At 53.2% G+C, this 15906-nt stretch overlaps 2 protein-coding genes across 3 annotated transcripts in view; one reads left to right on the plus strand and one right to left on the minus strand.

Annotated features, from left to right (window-relative positions):
* LOC146202140 (uncharacterized) overlaps positions 1-10408 on the minus strand; it is a 58914-nt gene extending 48506 nt beyond the window's left edge. The window contains exon 1 of the mRNA XM_084587974.1: positions 9397-10408. Within this exon, the coding sequence (XP_084444100.1) occupies positions 9397-10194 (798 nt within the window). The 5' untranslated portion in view covers positions 10195-10408. The remainder of the gene's footprint in view (positions 1-9396) is intronic.
* Positions 1-15906, plus strand: part of LOC146202134 (uncharacterized) — a 711309-nt gene that overhangs the window by 357670 nt on the left and 337733 nt on the right. The gene's annotated exons all lie outside the window — the stretch shown is intronic.

Below are 15906 nucleotides of genomic sequence, written 5' to 3' on the forward strand. Positions count from 1 at the left end.
CGCGGCTCTTGAACCCTCCCCGCTCTCCCCTTCTTTTTTTTTTTTTTCTTTCTCCGCCACCGAAGCGTCGTTAATGCGCGCCTTGAAGCTGCATGCGTTACGGGCGTTTACATAATCAGCCCGTTCCTTGGTGTGTAGAAAATAAACGGGCTTGCTGGAAAACAAATGTGTTCCTCGCAGTCACGAAGCAGTTCTCCCTCCCTGAAGCGGTTTACGTCAGGACATGTTGGCTGGGAAAATTCCCACCAATGACTTAACCAGGCGCTGTACGCATACAATGGGCGACAATGTAGCGGTGCGACCGCCGACTGGTCTTCGTTTTTGTACTTCTTGGCATGCTAAGCGGAGCGAAAATTGCAATCAGGGTAAGCTTTTTTTTTTTTCATTGCTCCACTGTTTCACGGGATCAAGTACCAAGTTCTGCGTTGTGCTGAATTGACAGGCATGCGTTATAAAGTTGACGAGCGACGCAGCAAGTGGGCTTTGCCACAATGCATCCGCATCGCGGCTACGCACTGCGACAGAGCGCGCACTGCAGGTGCTTTGTGGGTGCGAACAAAGTCCGCACACGTGCGTGTCAGTGGTTCACAAGACGCCGCTGTGGTCTGACACTGCCGCCATGGCGAAATTGCTTATCTGCACGGTTTCGGTCACTACACGGTGTGTTTCAGCGAAGGTGAATCAGAAAGAAAAAAACGGCTTTTTGAGATATTGAGATGGTTTCATCGTGGTTGAAATACTTTCCCGGCAACACCTCTCCAAGCGTACCCACCCAGTAGGAATATTCACTGAAGTGTGCGCTAATGTGTCCGGTTAGATGGCTCTGGGCAGCCAGCGTTGTTTCGACGTCTGCAACAGGGTGAACGAGGCCACTCAAACAGCAGGCAGCCGGGAGGGCCCGAAGAGTGCCTCCGCAGAGGCCCCTTCTTTAAAACTGCTCTCTATCGCGACCGAATTTGCGCTTCTTAATGCGGACGCGCCGAGGGGCGATTGAGGGGCATTCCTCGGCTTTGGCCCGGTTAGCCACAGTCACTTCGCGCCTCCTTCCCATCCCAGCTCCCGTCGGAAGCCCGGAGAGAACCAAGCCGCGCGCTTGTTCATTTCGTTACTTTTGCACGCCTATTTCCTTTTATCCCCTGCCAACTCGGCAGGCGCACGCCGCGCGTGCCCCCCCCCCCCCCCCTTTCTCTCTTTTTTTTTTTCGTTCCGTTCTTTTCGGAGCTATCCTCTTAATGGCCTTGAGACGGCGGTCAGAAATAGGGCGCACAACGTCTGCGCTACGTAGAGGGCTCACGGCAGGCGGTAAGGCGACGTCGACTTGCGTCCCTGTAAAGACAGTAAACGTAGATCTGCTTTGTGGTGCCCTCTAAGCCGCTTTCATTTGCCGGCTCGGCCCCTGGTGATTGCGTGGCGTGTACCTAGATACGCGAGATTTTATGGATTCTCGAGGCGCTTTCGGCGCATTCAGGCGTGCGTTTGTGTAAACCAGCGCTCGTATATAGTCGAACGTTCGTGAGCGTAGCAAACAAGGACGCGCCGCTGTCTGTACTCGTTTGTCATTCTTAGTAACCGAGGAGCAAGAAATAAAATAAAAAAAGGAAATCCATATCGCTCGACGGCGCACTTCAGAAAGGACCGCACAGGTCGGCTCGGTGCAACGTAAAGCGCGCACGCAAGCTGGACACGTGCGAGTATATACGCACGGATCGACAAGGTCGCGGCTGTACCTTCTCCCGGTTCGGCGGCGGCGACGACCATTGGGTGGCCGCCGTGGGGAGTAACAGTGGCCAGCCACTGTCCGAAAGAACTGGACCCGCGCATACTGATCCCTCGCGTGGCAATTCGGAGCTCCCGCCCGTCGGCTGATTGTATATAAACGCGCGAATTATACGTCGTCGCGTCTTCTAATGGGGCTCAAGCGATCGAAACGCTGCGCCCGAAGCTGCCTTCTTTGCGCTCTAATGCGGAGGTTGTTTGCGGGAGGGCCACGAGACCAGGGCACAGCCTGGCGCGTCCGGCCCCGGCTTTGCTCCTTTTTTTATTTGGTCACCGCGGCTTGACACCAGCGCCGCCGCTGCCCGTATATACAGAGCGCCGGCGACGCGCGATGCGAATCTGTCGTGATGGAGTATTCCGCGGCAGTGGAAACGTCACACCGCATTTATCGCGCATTCTATCAGCCGTGCTTTGAACTAACTGGCGCTACTCCGCTTATTAATGGACGGCCCGGGAATCGCGCGGCCTACGGCGGTCCTGCTCTGGTCGGAAGAGACGCTTCTGTTTTGATGAGCCTCTCGCTACACGGCTGGGAGGCGTCGGCGAAAGCCACTGCGCGGATGGTTGCTGCAGTACTAGATTCCCGAGTGTTGTCGCCTGGAAGGACTGAAAAGAGGGAACGAATTTTAATCTCTTGTAGATGGCTGTCGGTAGGAAGCTATACAGAGCCGGGATTCTACAAGAACTCCATTCACTGCCGCCAGCGTTTAACTCGCACCTGGTCGCTTTTGTTGATAAAGCAGAAACTAAAGCATGAGAAAGTCGCAGGCTACAGATCGAATGCTTGTTTTCTGCTCCAAGTTGGCCCGGGACGTGAAGGCGCGCAGTGATTTGGTTGTCGCGCGAGCCACGTTTGAGCGAGGAGCGGCCGTATTTGCCTTTGGGGCATCCAGAACAACGCGGAGTTACCGAGGTCCAATAAACGAACGATTCGTCGGTAGGGGGTGAAACAAATCGCAACTCAAGCGGTTCTTCGTGTTGCGGCTCTGTCTGTGTGTGTGTGAGAGAGAGGGGGGGGGGGGGGGGAATGGAACCGTCCGTTCGCCGCGGAGACGGAAAGAACCTGTCATACCACGCAACGCGGCGGCGATTGGCTTCCACGACTCTTTGCAAGCAAAGGCCGGCGACGGTGAAAAGAGATCCCTCTTTGCCCGCGGACAGTAGCCAGGTACTTCGTACAGCGCGCAAGAGGCGCTTCGTAGATAATGGCGTGCAGAATCTGCGACTGATTGATTAGCCCCTGGATCGCGCCTGGGCCTTACATCCGGCGCGGTACAAGTCGCAGACGGATCCATCTGCGTGACTGGGACACGCGGCGCCCCGTCGGGTTCTGGGCATTCCATCGCGCCGCTGTAAATAATCCACGCTGTGTTCCTCACGCGAAGAGACCAGACTCGCTCTCTGTTGCGTTTTCCTTTTCTGACTGGCAGGGTGGCGCGCTCCGGCACGCATGGCGAAAAAGTATCACAGCGGTCGCTACGCCGCTCGCGAGGCTGTTTTACGATCGTCGCTTTCATTTCGTGCGAGGGCCGCGATAGTGAGCGACCATCTCGAACGCGGGAACGGGGGCCTCCCCCCTCCCACCCCCGGCAGCAGCCATCAGTCGATAAAGTCGGCATTTTTTTTGCACGTGCGGCCAAGGTCATTCGTCGTGTGTGTTTAAGCCTGATCTGGGCGTGCGGGTCGGCCAGGCTTGTCGCGCGCCGTCGTCATCCCGCCAATGCGAGATTCCACTAGGAACGCGCTCCTTTCTATGGTTGGTGCGTTCCTTCGTGCTCGGGCACATTCGCTGACGCAGGAAACGGCCTCCGCTCGTGCGGTACCTCGCTGAAGAGCTGTGCTGAAGGGTCGGCTTCGCCGGCCGAGCACCGGCCCTCGTCGTTTGCAGGCCCCGTTGAGCGGCTAGGCAAGAGACGAACGCGGGGCGCGCCGTTGCCGAATGAATGGCTGGGGAGGTTTATGCTGCTTGCCGAGGAAGATAGGACGTACGGCGCCGCGCGCGTCTCCGTGCAAATGCAATTAGCATCGATTTTTGTCTCGACGTCCCGCGCATGCACTCTCGGCGGCTTGCTCTGTCTGCGCTTTCCGGTCGTCGTCTTGCGCGGTGTCCCGCGCACCCCCGCCTGCACCTGGATGCGCTGTCTCCTCCTCGCTCCCGGCTGCTGACGCCGGCCGCTCGACGACCACTTGCCTGCATTCGTCAGGCACATCTCGCGGCCGCTGGAAGTCACCTCGGACGGCCGACCAGGGGGATCAATAGGTTGCGCGCAGAAGTTTGTTCATCCTAATCCTCTCGGTCTGCGGGTTCTTCGTGGGCTCCTGACGAAGGGACGGGTGTTGTAACATATAGGTGTATGGGGACATAATGTAAGATGGAGTCCAAAGCCAGACTCCGATGTTTCAGTGGCGTCAGTGCACAGGTGGGTGGTGTTAATCCATTGCGCCACAAAAGCTACGGGTGTTGTAACATATATTATGCTGAGGCATGCAAAAGGAAAGAAAAATAAAGAGCCTCTGCCCGTGCCACAAAGTAAATTATATTATGGTGAGGCTACCAAAAAAAAAAAATAATAATAATGTGCCTCTGCCCGTGCCACTAGGTATGTCAAAACTATCCGAAAGACGCATTCCTGTCCATTGTAGCTTGCAGCGTTGTGTTTTTGCCGAACTGTGCTGGTGCCGGCGGGCCGCTGACCTGCTTTACCGAAGAGGATTTGAACGGACTCTGTGAAGAAGTCGGTTACTGCTGGACACGATTATTTTAGTTTTGTTCAGCAGATATGCTTACCGCAGCCCGTCTTTGTAGATATCCTGCCGCTGCGATGGCGTAAATGCTTCAAAGCAGCTGCATATTAGCCTTCGTGTTCCACGTGCTTTGTAATCTGGATGCGACCAGTTGAGTGTTTCGGAGGCAAAAAAAAAAAAAAAAAGTTCGCAATATTTTTGTTGTTATTTATGCACGCTCGCAAACGCAAATGCTAATCTGTGATGCGACAGGCAATAACAATAAAAGTAATGAAATCGCCGTATGACCATCTTACACGACCAAGAAGCAGCATGCAGCTCAGAATCATCATTCCTGCTCGATGAAGTGTAGCGGCTTTGTCAGTTTTCCGCCGGGATCGCGCAGCTACGCCTTTTTCGTGAACTATACTGGGCGCCAAGTCAAGAGCGTCATCCGAGAACCGGGCTTAAGGAGCACGAAATGAACAAGCAGCGTCCCGTCCCGCACCGCCACATGCGCACTTCTCAAAGCCGGGTTCAAATGGAGCGGTGTGCGCAAAACGATGCCGCCCGCTCGGGGACCGGGAAGGCCGAGCGCGGGCAGCGGCAGAAATTGAAATTCAAGTCGCGACTTTTTTTTTTCTTTTCTCCTCAACCGCCGCTCCGTGTGGTTTAGTGTATTTTAATGCTGTCCGCACAAAAGCATCCCCACCGCTGGGGCTCCGGGTGTTCTCTGTTTGTCTGGCGCCCCGCGAGAGCCCTGCTGCCGACTGCGCGCTGAGGGTCTGCCGCTACGTTCGTCCCATGTGCGTTGCGCGCTGCTGCGTTCGGTTGGCCGAGTCAGGCTGCTACGCTGCCTTCTTCTGGCACCCGAATTCGCAGCGAAGCGGTGGCCAGCCAGGTTGCTTCGCGACCTGCTTGGATATTCCGAACGTATAGAGAGGGAAGGGGGCGCTGCTTTCTCGCTGGCCGCCGCGTGGACCCCAGCGGGCTATCGTCGCGTGCCCGGTGTTCTGAGAGACCCTTAAAACCGACCGGCAAAGAGTGCCTCTGCGAGCCAGCGAAATCCAGAGCAGCGCCTATTGGCATTCCGGCGGCGGTGATGGTGGTGGAGAGGACCACTCCGCCGAGTCCGCAAAAAAAAAAAAAAAAAAAAAAAAAAAAAAAAAAAAAAAAAAAAAAAAAAAAAAAATCACAATTCCCGCGTTTCTTTTTTTTTCTTTGCTGTTCGCAGGTTTGCGCGCCATGCGTATGCCGCCAACTTTGATCGCAGATTACTGGTGGCTTTTTGTATAGTCTGCGCTGGTATCACATTCAATGCAAGATTGATATCGCAGTAGTACGGGTAGTAAACTCTAGAAAGGAATCTGAAAAGTGTCAAAAATAAGAGGGTATTGCAACGTGTCCGCAGAGCTACTCCGTGTCATACGCGTAAGGTTATAATACCAAGATGGCAGGGTGCCAGTCCGCGAGGTGTTCGAACGCAATTGCTTATGCCACACGCCGCTCGTTTAACTTCTGGAAGGTTGTTACATGCTTTGTTTCAGAAATGTAAAGGGGCTCCTCTACCACTTGATAGATTTCATTCTTTCGTCGCTCACTGTCGTCCATCGTCTACCGTCCACTTCGTAATGTCACTGAAAGCGTGAGAATTGCAATTTTTGGAGCGTTCTGTCCTACTCAACGCAGCACGAGAGGCCTGAATTTTGCCTGAGGACTTGTTCGCGAGAATAACTGAACTTTTTATTGGTCTACAGCGAGTGTTAAACTTACCCAGACTTTGAACGCATGAAAGGTGATAGATAAAGCGAGAAACAAATCAGTGTCGTTTAAGGTACCCGAACAGAGGTGCGCATCCGATAAAAATTCGTCCCCGCTGTATCCGAAGGTATCATGCTGCCTCTATCACAGCCTATGATTCTGAAGCGCTGAGCTGGAGTTGCTCTTTTTGTCACTGATCAGTGTTGTGCAGTCCTCTCCCCCGCCTCCGTCGGGCCAAACGTTACGAAGGCATCGTCTGTTCCTGCCAGCGGCGTTCTTGTTAAGCAAGGGCTTCGCGTGCTTTGGAAAAGGCGGATTTTATCTTCGCCGCGGTTTCTGTCGTTCGAAGTGAACCAAACAATATAAGCGCACCGTTGCGTGCCCGAAGACGTGACCTGAGGACACAGAAACTCCTCCGCTGGTTTATCGAAATTTCGCTGCGCTCGTACTGACAGTCACCTTCGCGCACATTTCTTTGTTACGAGAGTCCCGTTACCCGGAACTTTCGCGCCAAGCGTTTCTTTGTGCGAACTGTTCCTTTTTGTGGTGTTGGTCGCCCTTACCCTCTATATCTGATTAGGGCAGCCAGCGTACCCCTGCCAGGTGTCGCATATGTTCTGCGTTTGTCTTCCTTTCTGCCTGCTCCGGCCGCAGTGTGGCCAACACTGCACTACCCTCAGTCGCGGGCGTGTCCAGCACGGCCAGTCGGTAGCTGTCTAATCTGTGATGGACCTTATACGCGAATGCACGCGCGCGCTTGCCGGTGGCTTGAGAGCACCGGGGGCCAGACGGTATAGAGAGAGAGGAGGGGGGGGGGGGGAATATATAGAAGGCAGTGGACCCCCCTCCCCCTTTCATCTACCATGCCCGATGACCCCTGGCTGAGGGGCAGGAAGCGCGCCCGCTGGGTGATATGGTGCTCCTCCCGCTGACTGGCCCCAATTAGGGCGCGGGGCGGAGAAGCCCCGGCAGCTGCCGGGTGCTCGGCGGCCAGCTGCCACTCGGAAGCGCGGGGGGTTGCCAGTTGGCTCATCCCGTCGGGGGCTGGGACGGCCGAGATGCGCGTGCTAGCTCCGGGCCCGGGCAGCGGTAATGGCTGACACCAATCCCCCCCCCCCCCCCCCGACCGCTCGCATGCATCGTTTCATCGAGGAGGCGCCTCTGTGTGGATATCGAAGATCAAGCATCAACGCACAGTTATTTTTCGTCTTGCTAGCCCTGGTCCACTCGCAAGAAAGACAAAAGAAAAGGAAATGGGACTGCATCTGTTCTGTTTGACTACTGATTCGTTAGCGGCCGTAAAATGTGCTACGATATGTACGAGACCCATTTGCTTCAGCGTCATGTGGGGACATCACGACACGCTCCCTGAACTTTCCGCGTTTCCCGGTTTTATTCATCGTGCTTACACGGGCATGGCCTGCGATTTCGTTGGATGAAGAGCGGGTGTGATGGCCTCTATTTTATGCGGACGTAGTAAGGAACTCCCGGCGCTTTCAGCAGTCGTGTCTCTTTCTGTTCTTGGGCGTGACGTTAAAAATGGAGAACGTTTCGCTTCAAAGCGGACAAGAACCCTCGGTGCGCTCGTAAAACGGTGAGGCTCCGTTTTCGGGGCGGCACCAGAGTTCCATTTCTCTTCTGAATTTCTCGCTGGGCACTGTCTGTGCTCGAGCTGTTTTCACGTAAAGCTCCCCTGCGAGCGTTTCTGTGCGCGCCTTCACGGATGTATACGGCTCATATACGTCTCGCTAGCTTCTCTGTCACTGTACGCGTGCGACAACCCGCCAACATAGCATTTGGCGTTTCCTTGCCAGCGACGAAAAAAATGGCGACTCATGACGAAAGAAAACCATAACGTGCGCTTTTCTTGTCAGACATTTTTGTACCATTGAGATGTTCAGTCATTGCATGGGTCATTGCTTGGATGTGCGAGTCAGTAATAAGTAAATGTTCAAACCGCCATCTCACCGGCACCGTTTTATTAATTGGATGCCTCGTGTTTGCGTTTTAACGCGGAATAGTGGCGGGGGCGTCTATACCAATTATAAACAATTTGAAAAAGGGCGCGAAGTGCTGCTGCGATGCCATTCACGGGAAGTTCTAAATTTCTTGTGGAAGGCTCGATGCTTTTCCCGTCCCGAGTCTTGGGAGCGCAGCAGAAGCTACAGCTTATCTCAGCAAATCATGAGCGAACTGTACTCACTTAAAAACAGTGACTAGCATCATCAATGTTTATCGACTCGCCAGTATACAGTGCCTTACGCGTTGTCCAACCGCGGAGCGTGCAAACAGCTAGTCTTAAAGGTCAGGCCCCAACAACTTCCTGACACAGGACTAGCCGATGCTTTAGCTTAACACTTTACAATGCAGCTGATGTTCATGCCCGCGTTGAGTAACATGTATGGCTTTGAGTGGTGGTAGGAAGTGCGCATATCTGATGCGGAGGAGGATAGTAATGTGCTCTTAGCTGGCCCCAGTCTGAGGCACATGCGTAAGAGAGAACTTGCAATCCTTATAACCACGTACTGCAGTTTTGGAGCCCCGCCAATTATGGTTTCAGAGTGCATGACTGACCGATGACAATGAGCGACGTGCTAGCATTATACAGCGGTTTCTTTTTTAATCGCTCACGTCACCTGAACACGTCTTACAGCCACAGCTACCGTTTATTAGATGAAACCGAAACAGCATGAGAGAAGAGATTTATTTATAATTTATTTAGCGAACCTGGGCACCAAATAAAACTAGGTATCTTTAGACATTTAAGGGGAATATATGCAAACAAATGCGAAAAAGCCTCCCAGCGGTGTGATTAGTTCCACCGCCGTGTAGTGGCTTCAAGGTAGGAAAGAGGAGTTATTACAAAGACAATGGATTATTCGTCGCTTTGATCATTCCTCGTTTCGAACGTCGCAGTAACCACCAGAAACCAGCGTCTTCAACTCGTGCTACTTACGCGCGCATGTTAAGCCTAGGTGGTGCGCTCACTGAAATGACAACCACATGCGCGCGTTAAAACCGGGAACTCGAGATCGTCCGGCTCGATATGCAAACGACAGGAGAGCCCTGACTCAATTCACGCCAGCTGGCGGCACGGTGATTTGAGCCAGCGCGATATAATCGAGTACAACCCACCTGCTGTGCCAAGAGTCGCTGCTGGACCGCCTGTCTCTGGAGCAGTGCCCGAAGCTCGGCGCGCTCTCCGGCGGCTTGCGCGGCGCCGGCCTCGCGTCGTTGCTGCGCGGCACGCAGCGCCTGCAGCTGGTCTCTCAGGTCGGCCAGGTCTGCCCTGAGCCGCGCCGCCTCGCCTTCGAAGCCCCGGCTCAGACCCAAAGCCACGGTCACGTTGTCTTGTCGCGACAGCTCGGCGAGTTCTGCCTTGAGCTGATCGACGGTGCTGCGCAGCCAGTCTACGGATGCACGGTGCGCGCGGTCGCGCGCTTCGCCTCGCGACGCTTCGTCCCGCTGTCCCGAGCGCAGAGAGTCCAGCTGCAGCTGCAGCCTGTCCAGGTCGGCCCTGAGCAGCGCCTGTGCGTCGGCCGGCCGCTCGCGCGCCACCTCCTGCAGGTCACTACGCACGCGCTTCAGTTGGTTCTCCAGTTGGTCCAGGGACAAGCGTTCTTGCTCCAGCACGCGCAGGGACCGCGCGAAGGCCCGCTGCTCCTCGTGCTGTCGCCGCGGCCGGTGGTGTCGGGGCGGTCGCGCAGTGGTCGCGGGCGTGGTGCTCGAGGTCCAGGGTGTACTAGCCGCGAGTCGCTCCTCGAGCCTCCGCAGCGCCGCGCGGTCCTGGTCGCGGCCTCGCTGCAGTGCCTGTAGTTCGGCACGGAGTTCGCGCACCACGTGGCCCAGAGCGGCGTCGCTATCCGAAGGGATGGCGTCTCCCAGTCTCCACAGGCACATGGCCAACGTCAACGCGAGGCTGCACCGTGTCATCGTGAGCGCGCACTGCCGCGGATGGGGATCAGTGCCACAGGTCCGAACGTGTCCGGCACGAGCCGTCGAACGCACAGTCCGCGCGGCCACGCGCGTCGCCTAGGGCGCCCGTCGGCACAGCTGAGGGTTGCCGTGAAGCGCGCGCAGAGGCACGCCGAGGCTAAGGTGATGTTATCCGATCGCGACGTCCTTGCCGACCTGATTCGGTCCGTGGCTGCGGCGATTCTGGCTTCAGCATCCCCGCCTCGCGGCATGTCTCTCCGGCGAGTCCTCCCCTCCTCCCGGCGCCCTCCTCCTCGTTGCTGTTCTCCTCGCGGATCTCTCTCCCTCGTTCGATTTCTTTCGGATCGAGCGCTTTCGTTCGCTCTGCGCTTCTCCTCTAGTTCCCGTCCTTTTCTGCTGCTGCCGTTCGTTTCCTCTCGGATATACGGCTTCCTTTTTTCTCTTCGTCGTCTTTCTTCTTCCCCCACCGGGGCTCCCTCCCGCTGGCGTCGGGATCTGCACCTGGTGGCTGGCGAGTCCTGTCTTCTCTCGCGTTTCTCTTTTATACATCTCATCCGATGCCGCTGCGGGGCTCCTCGCAGATACACTCTGTTCCCGCTTTGTACGTTCGTATCTCGGTCTGCGCCACGCCGTGCGTGTTTCTGCGTGTGCTTTTGCTTTACGCGCGCAGGCACGTTTGGGGCGCCTTGTTTCCTTTACCGGCGCTTTAGGGGAAGGTTGAAAAGTTGAATGTTGCCGTCTGGGCTCGTCTTTTGGTCACATATATTACCTTTGCTGTAGTGAAAGCGCCCAGGTACTACCGAATTGTCCGACAGAGTTGCGGCCCGTAATGCTTTTTCATGGTGCGCGAGGGTTCCGAGAACTACTGTTTTTTAAAGAGGGCAGAAGAGGCTGAGGAGTTCCAAAATGTTTACCTGTGAGACAGCTGCTGTATATCATAATGCATTGTTGTACTTTAGGTGAGGGGGATGGTGCATGAGAAGTGGATTGAAGACGAAGTGCGATTTCGGAGTGAAGAATGGCAAAATCTTTGAGGCAAAACATCGCGGAAATACGTCCATGTACTGATTGTTAGTCGATATTAATATCCCAACTTCCGCTGCTCGGGCGTTGTCGCGTTGAATGGCTGAATTTTTCCGTGGACCAACTCTACGCACGTATGGACGCAATTTAATGACAACGGGTAGAGCGGTACATTTACAGCCGCTCCACATTGCAGAAATTCGACGAGCACAACGCCATCACAGCCCTGAAAGATGGTGAGCATCAGTTTGCCAGCCGATGGCTGCGTCTCGGACTTTTTGGAATGACGGATGCTAATGTGCCCTGACAGTATTCACCGTGGAATGTCGTTTAGTCGCTCGGTCTTCATAACGGACTCATACTGATCCCTGGTGAGAAATAGGATTCAGAGGGTACTTGACTACTTACGTGCTATGGATGCGAAAGCATTGGAGGAATGTTTCGGCGCAATCCAATAATGCTAGGATGGGCAGCGTTTACTTCGAATTTCGTGCCGACCATCAGATTTTTTTTTTTTTCGGTGACGGCCCGGGTCAACTCGAAATTTTGGGGTTGACCCTCAATTTGCAGGGGTTATCCCAAGTTCGATTTCGAAATTTTCAAGATGGACCCCCAGATTTTGGCAGTTGACACGGGGCAACTCGATATTTCGAAGAAGCCACATATCCTGAGTTAAACTGCCGACTGGTATTTTAGAACATCCAAATTTGTGTGTGTGTGTGTGGGGGGGGGGGGGGGGGAGAACTTTCAAATTTGGCGCCAATTCTTCATTGGTCTCCGGGGAATCGGGCCGCAGTCTTGCTTGACCAGGCATAGTCCTTCGGGGTGGCCACCTTTTTTTAAGAGCGTATAAGCTCTTCTCTATGGAACGAAAAATGGTAGGGGTAACATTAAGAGATAGAAAGCGTGCAGAGTGGGTCAGAGAAACAACTCAAGTTACCGACATTCCAGTAGAAATTAAGAAGAAATGGACATGGGCAGGACATGTAGTGCGAAGAGAGGATAACCGATGGTCGCTGAGGGTAACAAATTGGATTCCAAGGGAAGGAAAGCGTAGCAGGGGGCGGCAGAAAGTTAGGTGGGCGGATGAGATTAAGAAGTTCGCAGGGGTCAAGTGGATGCAGCTTGCACAGAACCGGGTTAAGTGGAGAAATATGGGAGAGGCCTTCGCCCTGCAGTGGGTATAATCAGGCTGATGATGATGATGATGATGATGATGATGATGATGATGATGATGATGATGATGATGATGAAGCTCTTCTCACGTCTGCCGATTTATGTCGGTGTGTACGGGACTCCAGATTTCTCGTAAGTCCGAAGCAGCGTTCATAATGGTGGTGTGCCACCTTAGCAATCAAAGATGGCGTCCACCTTAAGGTCCGAGGTTTGGACCGGAGCTAAACTGTTTATTGGATTATGCACACGAAACGGCTAGTCGAGTCGAGCTTTGAAATGTGTAACGTAGTCGTACCGACGACCTCTGGTCACTGCAACCGTAACGGAGGTGTAGCGATAAATTGTTAAATTGGTTTAGAGGAAAGGAAATGAGCATGTATCTGTCGCACTTCTCGGCAGACACCTGAATCGCGCCGTAAGGGAGGGAGATGGGAGTCAAAAAAGAAAGAGATTGGTTTGAATTCAGGGGGTTTACGTCCCAAAGAGACTCGGGCTATGAGAGACGCCGTAGTGGAAGGCTCCGGAAATTTCGACCACCTGGGGTTCTACAACGTGCACTGACATCGTACAGCACAGGGGCGCCATGCTTTTTGCCTCCACCGAAAAGCGGCTGCCGCGTCTGGGATTCGATCCCGCATCCTTAATTGGGCACAGTAGTCGAGCGCCCTAACCACTGCACCACTACGGCGGGCCAGAGAAAGAGGTGCCGTAGTGGAAGGCTCCGGAATAATTTCGAAAAACTGGGGATCTTCGGCGTACACTGACATCGCACAGCACACGGACGCCTTTGTGTTTCGCCTCTACTGAAACGCGGCCACCGCGGTCGGGATCGAACCCCGATACCCCGGTCCAGTAGCCGAGCGCCTTAACAACTGAGCCACCGTGGCGGGTATGGCGGGCGAACCAGCAGCAGCAGGAGGACGCGGATGGTACAATACGGATCGTCGTCACTTGCTCAACATTTTGATACCCGAATTTGAAACCTATAGGATTGAAATTCAAACGTACCTACTGCTCAGGGGGAACCGCTTTGGACACCTAATGCTCCTCAATCGAACGACAATCGGTGGTGCGTTCAAATATATTAATATAAATTTGTCATTACGCTAAAATTGTGACCCTATGGATGGTAGTAGAGAGATCGGAGTGGTCTAACGATTAGTTGGGTTCGTATGCTCGTAAAATTGCAATTCTGAATATACTCTCATTTTGATGGGCGAGTCGCACCATCGACCTTTTCGGGTCCAAAATGGTCCAAATTCGCGTTTGCAGGGGGAGTGCATATATCTGCGGGTGGGTATCAAACGGGTGGTATCAAACGACACATGCGGGTGGTATCAAACGATTCGCCTCGGTGATATCTATACGAAATGAGATCGCGATGGATAACAGCTTATGCTCTTGCATTTAACGCCTATCGGTGGTGGCAGCATTTTTTCTTTCTGGACGGTGATGCCGCCGAATTTTTGTAGCGATTAAACATGTTTTCGCATGATAATGTTGAAAGTGATCTTCGTTCACCTCTTAACGAGTCAGATTTTGCTGGCACATGCGCAGTTGTACCCGCTTCACGTCGTTGGTCAGATGCACCTTGAACGCTTTTTTTAGCCTCAGTCCGTGGTTGATAATGTGATTTTGATTATGTGACTATATATACTTGCTATCGCTATCGTGTTAGTGCGCGCGGCGATCCCCACGAATCAGGTCGTCAGCCTTTGTCACCATCTCCATCGCTCCTTCGCGGGGCTTGTCTCTCGTAGTGGACGGGGCCTGGGCGTGCACGTGCGCAGCCCACGCCCACCTCTTGACCATTTCAACGTCAGCGCAGGCCCATGAACGGCAGCTATACGACTGTAAACGTTGAGACGCGGAACGCCTTCCTCAGTCAGAAATTTGACCACGAGCTCGCGGGTCCAGATAATAATAATATTTGGTTCACAGGGAAGGAAAGGCGCAGTATCTGTCAAACCTGTTTCTGTAGTCACCTAAACCGCGCCGTAAGGTAAAGGATGCTTATTGCGCATCCCTTATGTATGCGCTTGTTTATGTACTTCTGTTCTTCTGCCTTGCATGTACTGTATGTAAATTTAATAGGGTTCGTTTATTTGTTTACTGCGGGCGTTGCCTTGGTTGTGGAGTTGTACTCCTGCTTCCCTGCCTGTCTTCATGGCTACTTGGCGGTAATAGAAACGAACGGTATACTCTGATTACGGCTCCACAAGGCATTTGAAAGTGAAGCAGATTTTGTCTACTGAGGCTCGAACAGTTGCGACTGACTGGACTGCCCTTGCTTGTGCCTATAGTTGCAGTGATTAAGGAAAACGCTTGCAGAGTCATTCGCTGCCATATGCGGACTCGGCAACCCAATGCGGGCGCATCTTACAACGGGGTGCGCATGCGCCGAACGCAATTGTCGTCCCGTACGTCCGTTGCGTGAGTTTTTATTGCGAAAGCCTATTTGTTTCAGTTTTAAGGCGCAAAGCCTTTCTATCTCATGGTGAAAATCTCGCGTTCGCGAGATGTGTCCGCGAGACGTCGCAATAGTTTCTAACATCTAGATAATTTCACCATTCGGCTAGTTAGTTAGGCTTAGTCGCTGTAAAAAAAAAAAAAACACAAACAAACAAACCTTAAGGTCACGTGTAAGTCAGTTCAGTCTCGAATGTCAAGGAGAGGAGTCCTGAGATGCCGATGTCGTCGACGATGATACCAAAGGAAAGAAACAAATTAAATTATAACAAGTACACACGCGAGGTAGAGGTATAGAAAAGAAGATGCAGAAGAAAAAGAGGGGAGGCTTTCGCCCTTAAGCTCTTAAGCGAAGTAAAGTGCAGTCCTGTAATTTTTCTTTCGTATACACGCTCAGGCGAATTGTCTGCATGGCGACGCCTAATTTATGAAACGAGTGTTGCTTCGGAGCGAATTCGCCTTGTTTACTGGGCTGCCCGGTATGTGCCCAGTTTGAAAGTATACGTATACAGCGCATCCGACTCTCGAAGTCTGCACCTCGCCTGAGCTATTGAGCAGTATTCATTTTTACGATTGCCGATCATTCACTGATCCTGTCGCTGTTAATCCGAGTGAGGTGCGTCTGTTTGCAAGGCTACGCTATAATGGAGACGATGCATTGCCTTAATTGTCTCCAATTCAGGATGCGTCAATATGAAAACTGTATACCGGAAAAAAGACTGCTTTCGTCGACTTGCTGTATATGGTGTCGCACTGTTGTCGCTACACGAAGACACGCGGCATCTGCGCATATCTACGCAGCACCTGCTGTGTAAATTGTTCCTATGTTTGTCGTGCTAAAACTCTCCATCGGCCTTGTGAAATATGGTGTGCAAGCAACTCCAGTGATTGAGGGAAAGGTGGGCTGAGGTGGTAAAATGTTTTCATTTACTCTGTTTCTATATTAAGGGCTTAAAAATAGATACCAAGCGTGTACAGAGGTGACTTTCTTGCCCTGCTGGGTCATATATACAGGGCCAATATAAGCCTACTCCGGCGTCG

Source organism: Amblyomma maculatum, chromosome 1 (assembly GCF_055883805.1).
Source record: "Amblyomma maculatum isolate TAMU_Amacu chromosome 1, ASM5588380v1, whole genome shotgun sequence".
Taxonomy (NCBI): Eukaryota; Metazoa; Arthropoda; class Arachnida; order Ixodida; family Ixodidae; genus Amblyomma; species Amblyomma maculatum.